Below are 18,083 nucleotides of genomic sequence, written 5' to 3'. Positions count from 1 at the left end.
AAGGAATCACTGATTAGTAAAACGACAACACTTCAGTGTGTGGATTTTGCAAACTGTGTTTTGGATTCAGAGTGAGCAAGTAGATGCCTGGCTCTCTGCTGTGATCCAGAACAGCTGGCTGAATAACTGAGCAGGGGATGAGCTTGGTACCACTGAACCTATAGCTTCTAGAAGAGAATTGATAGCAGGAACAAGGAAAGGATTTGCTTCATTCTGCAGTGAAATCAAGTTGCAATTTAGTATCCTGTCTTCTTTTCTCTTGATTTTGCCATTAAAGCATGTTGTCTTCTTATAATAAATCATTAATGAGGTCACTAAAATAATGGAGGAATGCAAGGTAAGAAAACCATAAAACCATACTTTGCTAGGACTAATGATGCAATATTGCCAAGAAATTAACAAAGTCTTTTTTCATTCTTTTATAGCAAGGGAAAACAAAATGAGTGACCAGTTACATAACCTTTCTCATGAAAATTTTCATACAGAAAATGTACAGAATAGGCAATGTAATACCTCCAGTAGTGATGGAGTAGAGATTTCTCTTATCTAAAATGTAGTAATAGCTCACACATCAGTGTCTAGGGCAATAAACAACTACATCATTAATTTCAACCTTAGAATCATGAATGATTTCACCTTCTATCTCCAAAAAGGGACAGATATTTGTATACCCATGTTCATAGCAGCACTATTCTCAATAACCAAAATGTGGAAGAAATTCACCGTTCACAGATGAATAAACAAAATGTCATATGTATGTACATAAAATGGGATATAATTCCACCTTTAAAAAGAAGAAATCCTGACACATGCTACAACATGGATGAACATTGAGGACATTACGCTAAGTGAAATAAGCCAGTCACAAAAAGACATACTATATGATTACACTTACATGAAGTACCTATAAAGTACTTAGGGTCGTCAAATTAATAGAGACAGAACGTAGAATAGTGGTTGCCAGAGGCTGGGAGAAGGGGGAAATGGGGAGTTAGTGTGTAATGTGTACAGAGTTTCAGTTTGGGAAGATGAAAAATTTCTAGAGATGGATGGTGGTGATAGTTGCAGAGCAATGTGAATGTTCTTAATGGCAAAGAACTGTACATTTAAAAATGGTTAAGATGGTAAATTTTGTGATCTGTATATTTTATCACATTAAAAAAGAGAGACAGAAAAGGAAGGAACAAAGAGAGAACAAAGAAGATATTCATGTCAAGACTGAGACAGAAATTGGAGTTTTTAAATACAAGCCAAGGAACTCCTGAAGCCACCAGAACTAGAAGAGGCAAGGAAGGGCTCCCTGGCTCCCTTGAGCCTTTGGAGGGAGTGCAGTCCTGATGACACCTTAATTTCAGACTTCTGGTCTCCTGAACTGTGAAAGATTACATTTCTGTGTTTGTGGTAATTTGTTACAGCAGCCTCTGGAACCTAACACAATGATGTAGGAAGCAAGGTCATCAGCTAAGAGTGAGAAGTGAGGGGGTTTGAGAAAAGAGGAGAGGCGAGAAATTGTTGACCAGGAGTGTGGGAAAGGGAACAGGCTACGAACTATAAAATGACTGTCTGCAGCACCAGGAGCCCACTTTAGGATCACGGACAGGAGTTTAAAATTAGATCAATCAGTTTGTGTGTTTTTCTAGAGGCCGGTTTATCTGCACAAGGGTACAGGTGAGGAATCATAAAAAGTTGGCTTTATCCAAGGTTATCTTTTCATCAAGAGAGTACAAAGTAAAAGAGAAGTAAAGGAGTTGACGATGTATGTAAGGAAGTAATTTTAATAAATTTTTTTAACTGCTCTAATTTCCAAGTACCCAAAACGTACCCTGGCACATCATAGGAACTGGGACAATATCTATTTAATGAATTACTGAATGCCATGACGTTACCGTGTTAGGCTTCTCTGAAATAACCATCACACAATGGAGTCTGAACTACTATGTACAATGACTCCTAAGCTATGTGATGCCTCCCATCTGTTCATTTCCAACATGACAACACTTGTTTGTCACCTGGTATCAGTCCTGTAATTTCCCCTTAGCAGAGAGAGGACAAAAATATCAGTTGAAAAAAAATATCATTCAGAGAAATATCTTACATCTCACTCAAGAAAGGTATATTGCTATCGTCTCATGATATAATCCTTATGCATTATAATAGTTTTTAGTATTCATATTTCAGTATTTCATATTCAACCAGTTAGTCCTCTACCCTCCTGTAAACAAAGACCCAGAAACCTAAGAAGCCAGATGACGTCAGGGCCTATAGAAAAGTTCGAAGCAAACTTCTTGCCATGTTCTGCCATGCTGACATTCAGGGTAGTCATCTTTTGATCTCAGTACACTTCTCTGTTCAGTTCTTATATATGCCAGTTAGTGTGGGTGACATATTACATGTACTGTTACATTCATTCCTACAATAGCCTGGAAAGCTGTTATTAATGTCATGTACAGACAGGGAAGCTAAGATGCAGAAGAGCTAAGCAGCAGCTATGTGGGGAGCCAGGATTTAGTCAGGTGTATCTCCCTCCAAGTCTGGGCTCTGTCTACCAGGCCTTCTTCCACCAACAATGGAAGCTGTGATTTATTACCAGATATCGTGCTAGGCAGTTCCACACACATTATGTTGTTTAATTCTCATAAAAGTATTGCACATAAATGGTATCAGCTCATTTCATATAGAAGGAAACTGATGCTCAAAAGATCTAAGTAGCCTGTCCAGGTCCACATAACTTTCAGAGTGTCAGAATTCCATTTTAAGTCAGGCCCCATTTCACTGAAGTGAAGCACTCTGTCAAGAACAAAGGAGGGAAAAGAAGGAAGGGAAAGAAAGGAAAAGAAAAGAAAGGGATGAATGAAACTATGTATACTCCTTGTATAGTTCAATAGAATATGCTCCATTAAGTGTTTCTCTCTTAAATAGTAAGAAAATATACGCATATAAACTACAGGCCTAATAATAATAATGCTTAATATTTCTGTGGTGCTGTGATTGCACAAAGCACTATTCTAAGCATTTTACATTTATTAACATATTTACATTTCAAAAAACCCTACAAGGTACTCACTAGCATTATTCCTATTTTACAGACATGGAAACTGCTAAGATTTGAACCCTGGCATTCTGATTCTAGAGTCTATGCACTTAAAGCACTATGTGGTACTAAGATTATTTCAATAGTGTTAGAAGCAATTTCCTTAAGTGTTAGAAGCAATGACTGCTGAAAACCTTTATTTAAAGTAGTGTTTCCCTTTAAATGGGTATCACTGGGTTGTAAGATTATAATCAAGGCTAAACACTAAGTATATTCATATTTCACGTAGCTGTTAAAAAGAATAAGGTAGGTAGATCTGTGTCTCCAAACACAGAAAGATCTTCTAAATATTAAGTAAAGAAAGAGTGGGTTGCCCAAGGGTGTTTGCATCATGACATTGTTTAATTAACATTCATATATATTTTTCTCGAATATATGTGTGTATGTGTCTGTGCCCGTAAATGCTTAGTATGTTCCATGAAAAGATGGACCCTAATAACAATGGTTGCTTCTGAGGAGAAGGAAATAAATCATGATAAGGACATGGTCAAACAGAGTTTCAGCCTCATTTCTAATGTTTTAATATTCACAAAGAGTTGGTATTCATGTTGTCTAATTGAAAATATTATCTGTTTCCCTTATCTTCTCTTTTTATTTTCTTCATTATAATAAATCTCTCTCTCCCTCTCTCCCCCTCTGTGTGTGTGTGTGTGTGTGTGTGTGTGTGTGTGTGTGTGTACACACACATACACACATATATGTATATAAATATAGATATATATATGTATAAATATATATTATATAAATTAAATTACACTTATTACATTAAGACATTTAGGGGAAAAATCTGGTTTGATATGAATTTATTTGTATGTACTCTGAGAAATAGGTATTTTTAAAAAGTAAAATGATTATGTATTAATAAACTCACTATACCCCTGATACATGGAGATAGCTGTTGTTCAACAAAAATTTAAGGAGTATTTCCCGAGTCATATTATGAATCTCGGTTTTAAGAATATCTAATTGTTTTTATTGAGAGCTTTTTATGTGAAGGTTTCTTTAAGATATTTGTATACCTGCCAATAATCTTCTTTAAACTCTTAATCCTAGTGCATTCTTAAAGTATTTCTCATTCAAATCCCTGAAACCAGTTCCTTCTCCTTTAACAAAATTAGTCAATACCAAAAAAAGAAATATTGCTTTCTTGTTGGGACTATGCTGTCTCTGGAGCTATTCTATGGGTTGAGGCTTCTCTGTTCAGACTTGTCAAACTAGTTTTATTTCAAGTACTTGTAATTTGTTTCCTTATGTCTTCCAGCCATAGACCTCTAATATATCTAGAGATATCATATTGTTGATTAGAAAGTCAAGGTGAGTGCACGCAGACCTCTAAGATCATATTCTTCCTCCCACAGATGATGAATCGGTAAGTTCAGTTTTGTTTAGTAATGGCTTGTTTGTTCTACAGTCTGTCAGTGGCTAGATCCCCGGAATGTTGGAGGACTGCCTACATTGGATGTTATGAAGTTTGTGGAATTATTATAGCAGCTGGATTAATTAATCTCTGTAGTTAAAATCAATATTTTTGTATTAAAATTCATTATTAACATTATTTCATAGTTGGGATTTTAGAGGAAGTTAATGAAAAACTATATTACATTGTTGTTTTGACTGCTTCTGATTTTGGAGGGGGATGGGGGAGAAAGGTGTTAATTTGTTTTAAGAAAAGCCTCCTTTCAGTAATCTGACTAAACTTAGCTTCTGTAATACTTTCCTTCAGCTCCTTTTCCTCATACCTTATAGTCAGTCAATGGGAACTAATGCAGATTGGGAGGTCAAAATCTGCCAAGACACCTGCCTTCATAGATATTTCAGGACTTCTTGGGGGGAGAAAGGAGACAAGATCCTGATTAGGGAAACTGTTTACTCTCTAAAATTTTTCATGTTAAATATTAAAGAGAAAAGAAAACTATAAATTATTTCAAGTTTTTTTTTTCAAAGTAAGGTTTGCCACATGCAAAGGAGAGGAAAAAAATAAGACTTCTTGGTATAACCTTTGATACAATTAAAATAGTGATTTTAAACATCAATGACAATAATATTTCAAGATTGCTTAGATGTATGCCATTTTCAAAACATTTTTACACATTTTATTTCATTTAATAGTCAGGACACCCCTGTAAGATCAGGAGAACAGTTACCAACTACCATTTTAAAGTGATGAATCTAAGAGAAACAGATCTTAAGAGGCTTCTCTGTATCGACAGAGCTGTGATGTCAAGATCAGAGCACTGCAACCCACAACTCCTTAAATCCAGTCTTCCTGGATTCTTGCAGCCTCTCTAGGTGGCAAGGATTCCATCTGGGGCCTTTCAGAGATGAGAACTTGACACTAGGTCAGCCCCTAAATTAGTGAACTTCACTGGGCTTCCTTCCCCACTAATAAAATGCACATTTGGATCAGTCCTTTAGTAAGCAAATAGTAATTGCCAGAGGGTCTCTGACATCCTTATGCAGGGTCTACAGTGCTTCACACATAATTGGCACTCCACATATTTGTTGAACAAATTAATGAATAAACAAATGTAAATATCTAGAGTTAGTGTTTTGCTTATTAAAATTCATTGAATTTGAAAATGCATATTCCATGTCTATGGAAATCATGATATTATAGAGCAGTAGTTCCAACCTTTCGTATTTCACATTCCCCAAATTATTCTTTTAAAAAATCAAGTCTCATTATTATGGACACCAAAAGTCTTCTTTTCTAATGCATATTTATGTGTTTAGAGGAATGTTTCCAGCTTAAGGGAAGTAAATTATAGGAGTAATATTAGGGGTCAGTGCAATTGTTCAGGACATCCATGACAAAGAAAGGGGACAGTGAGAAACACTGAATGTTTATGGTTTCTTTAAGATAAACTAATGGAACATTAATCCAGGATTTGGAGGATTTGCAGGAGATGGCCAGGCAGTCTTAAGGATTGAGGCAAAGCAAATGCTTAATAATTACTATGACACCCTATGTCTCACCTACACTAATTTTACAGTACATTCTATAGTCGTGTTGGCCATCCTTACCTCTCCACTAACAAGAAACTCAGTGTGGAAGCTGTGTCAAAATGTACTTGATTCATCTTTGCTGTTTCTGGTCTGTTGAAACTTGGATCTCTTTTCTATGGGTTTTTGACCCTTCTCTCTACCTTTCAGAGATAGTATTTAGTGTTCCAACTTTGCTGTTAATATCCATTTGTATTTGCCTTTAGCAATATCCATACGCCTACTCTTTCCTATAAATTGATTAGTTGGGTGATATATTCATTGAAAATCTCAATTACTTCTCTTATAAAAGATAAAATATCAAATGACTTCTTCATCTGAGATTGCTGTCCTGTTCCCAGATGACGGGCATCTCTCTCTTCCTATTGCCATTATTTTCAGCATTGCTTAATAAATGCAAAAATTAGATTTCTCCTTGTCATTATCCTCATTTAGAGAAAATGCTTCTCAAGCACTCATGTTGTACATTTTAATTTCATTTTGAATACTCATTTAAATCAACTTGTTAATTTGCTAAGGTCATTCTCTAATATACTCAAAAACTATATCTTCAGAGTTAAAGCCAAAATAACAAGGTAAAACCTCCATGTTACTTACTGATCACTAAACTTTGTGTAAATTATCAATTAAATGTTACTGTTTTGTTAGTTTTTCGCAAACTCATAGTGCTTGCTGGGTGCCACATATGCATATTATATTACCTCATTTAATTCTCACAACAATTCTATGATTAGGTACTATTATTATCTCCATTTTATAGATGAAAAAGTAACTAGCCCTACATCACAGGCTAATGAGTGGAAGCTGGGATTTGAGGCAGTCTAGAACTCAAGCCTAAGCTTAACTATTAGGATATCCTGTTTTTTTCAAGAGAAAAAAATCAATTTTTCCATTTTAATTTAAAATTTGAGTAAGAGATTCATAATGTTAGTTATGCAGTAAAGCTTTATCTATATATGTATTAAAATCATTGAAATTTAAAGGCTAGTTTATAGCATCCTCTTCTTTCTTTTGCTTTTCTTCTTTCCAATTGTCTGTCATACAAAGAATAATGTATTTGTAGATAAAATAGGGAGGCTGGCAAATATGTATACAAAATACTTGGAAACCAAGATAATAGAAATTTATGTTCAGGTAAGCATATATGAATCTATAGTAGGTGGTAGTTTATTTGTAATTACTGTAATAGCATCTACCATTTATTACCTATTTATAAAATATTCATCATTTTCCATATATTATTTATTTACAATCCTCATATAAGTTAGCTATTATTATTCCATTTTACAAAAAAAGAAAGCAGCCCTAGATTATAGAGTTATTGAGCTTTAAACCCAAGCTATACACACCATCTTACCCCCAATACATTCATAACTGTGCCTCTGAAACATCTGGGCAACGACAGGAAATTGATCCACTACGGATACAGAAATAATATAAGCAACAACTGAACAGTGTACTACTAAAGGCTTTCACATTCATGATCAGAGTGGCCTGGTTACGAATGGTACTGATAGATTCGAAGTCAGAAAGATAAGGCCTCCCCTTAGCTTTGGAACCTGTGTTGATTTTCCTCTCTGATCCTCAGTTCCTTATTAGTGAATGGTGATAAGACACACCTCACCAAGCTGTGGCAACAAATACATCAGATAGCTCCTATGAAAACTCCTGACCCAGAGTAGGAATTTGATATGTGCTAGAGTCTTTCATATACTCATTTCACTACCTCACATCCTTGGGTAGTATTTATTATCACCATCTTACAGGTGAGAAAACTGAAATTCAGAGAGGTTTCATTAACTTCTCAAGATACATGTTAAAGAGTTATAAGCATGGACTGAAGCCAAAGTCCTTTGACTCTAAAAGGTAGGGCAGATCTGCAATACAAATAGGCCTAGAGAAGGTTTGTCCAGGCAGGTAAAAACTTAAAGGAATTAAAAAAAAATCTTTGTATTGGAAAAACTGTGTTTTTCTTTACTATCACACTATTACCACACACAATACTTCTGACATCAGCTGGGTAGGGTTTTCCCCCAAGCAATTCTCCAACACCAGCTGGGAATCTTACAATTCAATTCAATTATGACACTAACCAGAGTTAGTGCAGGCCCCACAGGTTAAGGGCTCAGTCCCATAAGGCTGCCCGTGCTGCCACTTCAGATATCAATCCCAAGTCCCAGTTGTTACCTGTGTTCCTGACTGGTGGGCTATAAAATGGAGCTTCCTACAATCCCCTCGTCTGATTTGAGTAATTTGCTAGAGTGACCACAGAACTCAGGAAACCAGTTTACCTACTAGATTACCAGTTTATTACAAAGGTTATTAAAGGATATGTATAAACAGCCAGATGAGACAATATATATGGTGAGGTCTAGAAGGGTCCCCAATGCAGGAGATTCTGTCCTCAAAGAGTTGAGATGCTCCCTCCTCCCAGCACGTAGATGTGTACACCAACCCAGAAGCTCTTTCATCATATACGACTGGGATTTTTGTGGAGGCTTCATCACATAGGTATGAATGATTATTAACTCGATCTCCAGCCCCCTTCTCTTCCCAGAGGATAGAAGCGGGTGGTGGAGCTTAAAGTTCCAAGCTTCTAATCATGGCTTCGTCTTTCTGGCCCCCAGAAAGACTAGCCCCCATCTTGAAGCCATCTAGGAGCCCATCAAGAGTATCTAACTGGAATAAAAGACACTGCTATCACCCAGGAAACTCCAAGGGCTTTAAGACCTCTATCTCAGGAACTGGGGCCAAAGACCAAATATTAGAACAAAAGATGTTCCAAGTGCTCTTCATCACTTGGGAAATTACAAAGGTTTTAGAAGGAACTGGGGGCAGAGACCAATATATATATTTTCTATTATTTCATAATCTTTAACTCTCATTTTTGTTACCTTAATGGAAATTCATTATTTGTGATATTTTAAATATTTATAGAAAAGAAGTTTACAATACTTAATTATTATCATCCATATGGCACAGATTGAGACAAAAGCATTATATGTTGTATCATGAGTTACATGAGGGTAGAAACCATATTTTATTCATCCTTGCCTCCCTAAGCCCTGCATGATTCCTTAAAACATAATAAAGACTCAATGAAACGTTGTGGAAAAGAAAAATAGTTGAGTAAATGGACAGATGGATGAATAGTTGAATGGATACATAAAAGGACAAATTAAAGGACAAAGGAGGAATAAGAAATATTGCAATATATGAGTAATTCTCAGTAGTTTGCTAGGACATATTTATGGTATATAAGGCTCTGATCCAGGCATTTGTATACAAACAACTCATTTTGCACACATGCATAGACTCCTAGCCTAGACCTTAACCTCTAACCTGAGACATATTTTACAAACCTTAATAGGTGGGACTGCACTTTGCGTCAAAAACATGCTAGACTAAACCAAACACACAACTCCATAACATCTGGTGCTGTCTACCTTTTCTAGTAAACTAGAACATCTGTAATAAATTTCTGTTTTGTTACTGAATCTCTTTTTCCCTTACTAATAGTGTACTTGTAAAACAGGATTTCTATTTCATTGTGTCACTCAGGGCCACCCAAGGACACATTTTTGTTGATTAACATTGCATTTAAAATATTTGGGGGATTTCCTAATATACTACCTATCTAAGCTTTCTCTTGCAGGGCCACTCCAAGATGATCCTAAATTCCAAAATGCTACTGGTATAAAAATTACCTACCATGAATATTCTCAGGGTGAAATGCCAACTTTCTCAGCATGGCAAATTTCTAACAAGTGTGTAATATTAAGAAGAACAAAAATACTGATAATAGCTCATATTTATATAGCATTTACAATGTGCTGGTCATTTCACATGAATTAATGCACTTAATTTTCATGGAAATCCTGTGAAGTAGGTATTAATTTCATCTCCATTTTACAAATGGGGGAACTAAAACAAAAAAGGGACAAATACGTTGCCACCTATTACAGAGCTAGCAAGTGGCAGGGCTAGGATTTGAACTCTGGTAGTTCAGCTCAAGAGATTGGGCTCTTATCCTTAATACTATACCACCCCCTGTAGAAGTGAGTTCAATCATGTTGCATTAATTTAAACTAACATGTGACTATGCTCTACCTCTAACGCAAAATCTAAGTTCAACACCATTTAAGAAAGACTATGTGGGACCTCCCTGGTGTTCCAGTGGTAAAGAATCCGCCTTCCAATGCAGGGGACGTGGGTTCCATCCTTGGTCAGGGAACTAAGATCCCACATGCCGCGGGGGCAAATAAGCCCGCGTGCCACAACTACTGAACTCGTGCGCCTTAACGAGAGAGCCCACGTGCCGCAAACTACAGAGCCCATGCACTCTGGAGCCCATACGCCACAACTAAAGAAAGAAAACCCACATGCTACAACTAGAGGGAAGCCCGTGTGCCACAACAAAGAGCCTGTGCCGCAACGAAAAGATCCCACATGCTGCAAAAAGGAGCCCACATGCTGCAATTAAGACTCAACACAGCCAAAAAAAAATAAAATATAAAATAAAATAAAATGAAAGACTTTGTGCTAAACTACACAATAAAACTCCCTATTTTGCTTATATATGAAGGTGAGAGAATTAAATGCCAGTCATTTCTTAGAATAAAGCTAGAGAATGCCTCCTTACTGAACCAGGACAGGGAAACCTAGAAGGGATAAGAATCTGAAATTAATTTAACTCACTAGGGCTGGGTAGATGCTAGAGGAAAGACAGAGCTGCCAGGATTTGGAGTAAATCCAGCCCAGCAGGTCAGATGTGATAAAGAATGAGTAATTGTGTTCCCGTCAGGAATTGTCAGGGGTGGGAATATCCCTCCAAGAGGAAGAAGTACATCCATGCGGAATCCAGGAGAGGTATTCTCAATCCCCTTTAGGTCACGTTTTCTTCTTCCAGCTCAAAATTCTCAGTTATGCTCCCTTTTTGCCAGTGTGCCTAATTTCCACCCCTGGGACCAGGATGAAGGCATTTCCCTAGATATGTGAAGAAGTTGAGTCTTGTCTTTTCTGGCATTCTCATTTTCTTTTTCTGAGTCCCCTGAATTCAGCTCAGCCTGAAACTCTTCATTATTTTCTACAGAAGATGTTCTTTGTTCTAGACTCACAGTGGTATTTTATTCAATTTTGCCCTTCTCTCTTTGTCCCAACCCTCACTCCATTCATATCTGGAAGTTAAATATAGAAGGAAAATCAGAAGTTTTCTTTGTTTCTTCTTTTTTTTTTTTTAACCTCCTGACAATAAAGCATTCCATGGAGCAGCACACTGGTGTAAATACATCTAGAGCCATGTTTTCAAAACTGTGTTCTGTGGAACATCAGACTCCCATGAGATACCACTAGATAGGTTGATTTTTAATGAGCACATTTGGAAAACTTTTATTTCAGTCCAATTCATTAAATAGTATTCAAGTATTTACCAAGAGTCAGATAATGTATTTGGTACTGGGGTTGTATCAGTTAACAGGATATATGCAAAGCCAAAGCAGAAATGCTGCCTCACCTTTACTCCCTTTTTTTTTTTTTTTTTCTTTTTTTTTTTTTTGCGGTACGCGGGCCTCTCACTGCTGTGGCCTCTCCCGTTGCGGAGCACAGGCTCCGGACGCGCAGGCTCAGCGGCCATGGCTCACGGGCCCAGCCGCTCCGTGGCATATGGGATCTTCCCGGACCGGGGCACGAACCCGTGTCCCCTGCATTGGCAGGTGGACTCTCAACCACTGCGCCACCAGGGAAGCCCCTTTACTCCCTTTTAAAACCATTAAAGGCTCTAAGACTTCTAGAAGTGAGAATCCTATTTAACTTTCTTTAACCCATTTTTTTCCAAACCTATTTAAATATGGGAAACCTCCCTTTACCCCACTACCTGGGAACACTTCTTGAGAAATGCCTCAATGCTGTATATGGCTTACTCACTGTCTTCAAGATCTTCTGCACTTTGGGGCAAGAAGATAGGTGTACACATAATATCTCAAGAAATAAAACTTATAGGGAACATATGGCAGCATGGAAAAAGTGTCAAATTAAATAAAAGCCTCCAAAGTTTACAGACAAGCCCAAATATGGTAATTAATTCTCCTCATACATGCCTGCTTTCACAGCCCTCTTTCCTTCCTCCTCCCTTCTAGATGACCTCTGCTACTGTCTGGAGAGGGATAAGGGAATACTTACTTCTTGAGAGTTCACAAGAATTTAAAGCCAGTAGAAAGGAAGAAGAAGTGAAAGCAAAAACAAATTCAAGACTTGACCACAATGGACGTGGATGGTCCCTCTGGTCAGTAAACCAACCCTTGCTTTCACTTCATAAAACTCTTCACCTGCCTTTTATGCTTCTTGATGTTCCACACATTATTCATTTGGATTAATAGGAAGTCTGTTCTGTAAAAGGGAAAAAAATCACTCTCAAAAGAAAATATCATACTACAGGAAAAAAGGGCTTCTGAGTCACAGTGGCCAGAGCTAGGTTCTGCCTCTGCTTCTGGCTGCATGAATTGAGCAAGTTGTTCACCTGTAAAATGAAGATAAATCATTCTACTGAAAAGAGCATTTAAAGGATAAAATCAACACATCCTACGAAGTCAGCACTTACTAAATAGTAGCTCTTGTTCTTATCACTTTTAGTACTAAATGGTCATTCTAAAATAGTCACAGGAATATCAAAGCATATTAGGTCACCACAAAAGGTTGCTTTTCTGTAACAAATGACTGAGTTCAGCCACTCAAAGGGAATGACAATTTTCACTGGTGGAAGGAGAGTTTGGCACTTTAGTTCTATAAGAACTTTCCTCCAGGGGTGGGAGCCAGGCTAGGAAAAGAGAAGCAAATTTTCTGCACCATCTCCCAGGAATTCAGTGCATTTAGCATCTTTGACAGTTTATATTAGGAGTTCAGTAGACTTGTAGGTTGGCCTGGGAAACTAACCAATAATTTCTTTTTAAATCAGATAGTATATCTTAAACACCAGAAAACTCTCTCTGTGAAGATTTATGGGAACATAACCTGTCTGTAAATTGGCATTTTTATAATAATCACATGTATCTACATTTGTATAATGGTAAAATGTAACTACAAGAAAGCAGAAAAATAATCCTGAAAAGGGAAGATTTGGAGCTTATAGCAAAAATGATAAAGGGCATGTAGTTGACTGTGGAGTGAGCCAAAGTTACTGCCTTCAAGGGAGGTCTTTATAGGAAAAGGAAGATCCATGTGGAATAGGAGGTCCATGATGTCTTCTGCTAACTCAAGTCATCTTTGAACTCACATATATAGAAGTCATCAGCTTAGAGGGTTTTTTTTTGGTTTTTTTTGGTTTTTTTTAAAAAATATTTATTTATTCATTAGGCTGTGCCAGGTCTTAGTTGCGGCACATGGAATCTTCGTTGCCACGTGTGGGATCTTTAGTTGTGGCATGCGGGATCTAGTTCCCTGACCAGGGATCAAACCCAGTCCCATTGCATTGGGAGCGCAGAGTCTTAATCACTGGACCACCAGGGAAGTCCCCAGCTTAGAGTTTTGTTACTAAGGAAATGAATATCCCAACTCTGATCATTAACAATTCATACTGCTCTATATATTCTTCAAGGTGTATATCTTTCGGTCTTCAAGATTGCAGAAGACAAAGTCACAAATTTATTCATATTATCACTATGTTTTTATTGATAACATCTTTGGAAAAATCATGCCATAAATACACCCTTCTAAACACTGAATAATCAAAGTTAATGAAGGTGTAATAGATATGATAAATTGGATTTCACGCAGATTATAGGTTACTACTCTGAATAAATATCTGCTGTACTTGCCCTCTCCTTAAAGGAATGCAAAGTGCTAATTAGGTCATGATCAGGGATTACTTTTAGCTTTTTTCCTACTTTAATTTAGAAGAGTTCACTTTGTATTCCCCCCAAGTTGTTACTTGAATAAAACAGTCGTCTTCTAATTTTATGCTTAAAATAGAATTCCCTTTTAATGAAATAGTTCTGCCCCAGCTCCACAAAAATTAGAGAAGATTTTAAATCTCACATGCTTTTCTTTGAAAGCTGTAGATTTCTGTCCCTTTTTATGAAAGTCATAATATTTTCAGTTGTGAAAAACTTCTAAGATCCTCCAAGATTCCCAACCCTTGGGGTATACACTCCTTCACCCAATTATTCAAACACTAACCTAGGTGCTGCTGTGAGGGGATTTTGCAGATATAATGAAGGTCTCAAGTCAGTTGACTTTTAAATGAAGAGATTCTAATTTGTAGGCCTAACCTAATCAGGTGACACCTTAAAATAGAACAAGGCTCTACATGGAGAAAGAGATTCAGAATGTGAAAGAAATTTGATGGGAGGAGATTCCCCATTGCTGGTTTTGAAGATGGAGTGGGCTACATGGCAAAGAATGTGGGTGACATTTAGCAGCTGAGAGCCCTCTGACTGACAGCCAGCAAGGGAACAGGAACCCCAATTCAGCTTCAAGGAACTGAGCTCTGCCTCAAACCTAAGTGAGCCTGGAAGAGGGTCACATACGTCAGGTGAGATTGCAGCCTCAACCAACACCTTGATTTCACCCTCCTGAGATCCTGAGCAGAGAACTCAACCATGCCACATACAGAACTGTGAGTGAAGAAGTGACTGTTGTTTTAAGCTGCTAACTTTGTGGTAATTTGTTACACAGCAACAGAAAATTAATATACCAGTGTTTGTTTTATGGGTGCAGGTAAAGCAGGGAAAAAATGCTTGAGCATCTCTACCTACATACAGGCTAGATTCCAAAGGCTTTACTGAGTATATTTCCTTTCAAATCTGTAGTGATATTATGCAAATCATTAATAGGACCTCTCCAGAATGGGAGGTTGATGATGCATATTTGTTTTCATGCCTTGCTTGTTCATAGTCATGAAAGTTGATACTAAGTTGCAAGTTTATTCATATAGGATTAAGTAGTTACAGCTTTAACCCATGGCTCCTGCAGCATTTATAATTTGGTCTTGCGCACCTGTTACATTCCCCAAAAGTTTTCTCAAAAGGAGAAACTTCTGACAGCTGATCACCCCTGTTTGTTGGCCACCATTTCCCGCAAGATGTTAACAGCTCCTTGTATTGCATTTTTGGACATGACCTCCATGGCACTTGAGGCAGTGTATCAGTGAGTGTTGAACCACTCTTCTGCCTAGTGTCTCACAGCCTGTAATACTGTGAGTTTGTGTGCATCTTGGTGGCGGGGATGTGATCTTCCTGCATCTACTTTCTCCATTTGTCCTACTCAGAGGAACTATGTTATCATGGGAAGATAGATTTGAAAGCTTGTAAATCTGCTTGAGGTCTAGCCTTTCTCCTTTGGTCCATTGTTGGTTTTGAATGACTTGAAGACACACTGATAAGATTCTCTAAGAAAATAAATGAAGAATGAATAAGTGAAGAGATGAATATATAAATAATAAATCTAGTTAAGAATTAAAATGCAATCAATGGGGAGGTACTCTGGCACTGAGAAAAAATAGCATACTACAAGTTAGAAGACATGAGTTTGAGATGACTACTAGCTTTATTATACTGGAGAAGGCACTTAATCATCTCTAGGGCTCAACTTCCCCAACTGGAAAATGTGTTACATTGTACTAAATAGTCTTTAAATTATGCTTCACTTCTGAATCTAGGTTTTAAGCCAATTAAGAGGCTAAATAATGTCATATCCCATGAAGCTTCTATTTGTTGGGTTTTTTTTAACATCTTTATTAGATGGTCTGTCAGTTTCTGCTTTATAACAAAGTGAATCAGTTATACATACACATATGTCCCCATATCACTTCCTTCTTGCATTTCCCTCCCTCCAACCCTCCCTATCCCAGCCCTCTAGGTGGTCACAAAGCACCGAGCTGATCTCCCTGTGCTATGCGGCTGCTTCCCACTAGCTATGTATTTTACATTTGGTAGTGTATATATGTCCATGCAACTCTCTCACTTTGTCCCAGCTTACCCTTCCCCCTCCCCGTATCCTCAAGTCCATTCTCTAGTATGTCCGCATCTGTGTTCCTGTCTTGCCCCTAGGTTCTTCTGACCATTATCTTTTTTTTTTTAGATTCCATATATATGTGTTAGCATACAGTATTTGTTTCTTTCTCTGTGACTTACTTCACTCTGTTTGATAGTCTCTAGGTCCATCCAGCCCACTACGAATAATTAGGTTTCATTCCTTTTTATGGCTAAGTAATATTCCATTGTATATATGTGCCACATCTTCTTTACCATTCATCTGTTGATGGACACTTAGGTTGCTTCCACGTCCTGGTTATTGTAAATAGAGCTGCAATGAACATTGTGCTACATGACTCTTTTTGAATTATGGTTTTCTCAGTGTGCATGCCCAGTAGTGGGATTGCTGGGTCATATGGTAATTCTATTTTTAGCTTTTTAAGGAACCTCCATACTGTTCTCCATAGGGGCTATATCAATTTACATTTCCACCAACAGTGAAAGAGGGTCTCCTTTTCTCCACACCCTCTCCAGCATTTATTGTTTGTAGATTTTTTAATGATGGCCATTCTGACCGGTGTGAGATGATATCTCATTGTAGTTTTGATATGCATTTCTCTAATGATTAATGATGTTGACCATTCTTTCATGTGTTTGCTGGCCATCTGTATACCTTCTCTGGAGAAATGTCTATTTAGGTCTTCTGCCCATTTGTGTATTGGGTTGTTTGTTATTTTGATATTGAGCTGCATGAGTTGCTTGTATGTTTTGGAGATTAATCCTTTGTCAGTTGCTTCATTTGCAAATATTTTCTCCCATTCTGAGGGTTGTCTTTTCGTCTTATGATTTCCTTTACTGTGCAAAAGCTTTTAAGTTTCATTAGGTCCCATTTGTTTATTTTTGTTTTTCTTTCCATTTCTCTAGGAGGTGGGTCAAAAAGGATCTTGCTGTGATTTATGTCATAGAGTGTTCTGCCTATGTTTTCCTCTAAGATGTGATGGTGTCTGGCCTTACATTTAGGTCGTTAATCCATTTTGAGTTTATTTCTGTATATGGTGTTAGGGACTGTTCTAATTTCATTCTTTTACATGTAGCTGTCCAGTATTCCCAGCACCACTTATTGAAAAGGCTGTCTTTAATCCATTGTATATTCTTGCCTCCTTTATCAAAGATAAGGTGACCCTATGTGTGTGGCTTTATCTCTGGGTTTTCCATCCTGTTCCATTGATCTATATTTCTGTTTCTCTGCAGATGCCATACTGTCTTGCTTACTGTACCTTTGTAGTATAGTGTGAAGTCACGGAGCCAGGTTCCTTCAGCTCCGTTTTTCTTTCCCAAGATTGCTTTGGCTATTCGGGGTCTTTTGTGTTTCCATACAAATTGTGAAATTTTTTGTTCTAGTTCTGTGAAAAATGCCAGTGGTAGTTTGATAGGGATTGCATTGAATCTGTAGATTGCTTTGGGTAGTAGAGTCATTTTCACAATGTTGATTCTTCCAATCCAAGAACATGGTATACCCTTCATCTATTTGTATCATCTTTCATTTCTTTCATCAGTGTCTTATAATTTTCTGCATACAGGTCTTTTGTCTCCTTAGGTAGCTTTATTCCTAGGTATTTTATTCTTTTTGTTGCAATGGTAAATGGCAGTGTTTTCTTAATTTCACTTTCAGATTTTTCATCATTAGCATATAGGAATGCAAGAGATTTCTGTGCATTAATTTTGTATCCTGCTACTTTACCAAATTCATTGATTAGCTCTAGTACTTTTCTGGTAGTATCTTTAGGATTCTCTACGTATAGTATCATGTCATCTGCAAAGAGTGACAGCTTTATTTTTTCTTTTCCTATTTGGATTCCTTTTATTTCTTTTTCTTCTCTGATTGCTGTGGCTAAAACTTCCAAAACTATGCTGAATAATAGTGCTGAGAATGGGCAACCTGGTCTTGTTCCTGATCTTAGTGGAAATGTTTTCAGTTTTCCACCATTGAGGACGATGTTGGCTGTGGGTTTTATGGCTATATA

General features: G+C 37.3%; 1 protein-coding gene across 6 annotated transcripts in view; it reads left to right on the top strand.

The window, feature by feature from the left end:
• Positions 1–4,307: 4,307 nt before the first annotated feature.
• The window catches only part of TMPRSS11A (transmembrane serine protease 11A), a 54,329-nt gene continuing 40,553 nt past the window's right edge, over positions 4,308–18,083 (top strand). For 2 of the 6 annotated variants that reach the window (XM_019928092.3, XM_019928094.3), the window contains exons 1-2: positions 4,311–4,460; positions 12,229–12,374. In XM_019928092.3, coding sequence (XP_019783651.1) covers positions 12,353–12,374 — 22 coding nt within the window. In that variant the 5' untranslated portion in view covers positions 4,311–4,460; positions 12,229–12,352. Of the gene's footprint in view, positions 4,461–12,228; positions 12,375–18,083 lie in introns of all 6 variants that reach the window. The other 4 variants (XM_019928090.3, XM_073805316.1, XM_019928088.3 and 1 more) reach the window with 4 other exon arrangements.

Source organism: Tursiops truncatus, chromosome 5 (assembly GCF_011762595.2).
Source record: "Tursiops truncatus isolate mTurTru1 chromosome 5, mTurTru1.mat.Y, whole genome shotgun sequence".
Lineage (NCBI taxonomy): Eukaryota > Metazoa > Chordata > Mammalia > Artiodactyla > Delphinidae > Tursiops > Tursiops truncatus.
This window is presented reverse-complemented; position numbering and strand designations above follow the sequence as displayed.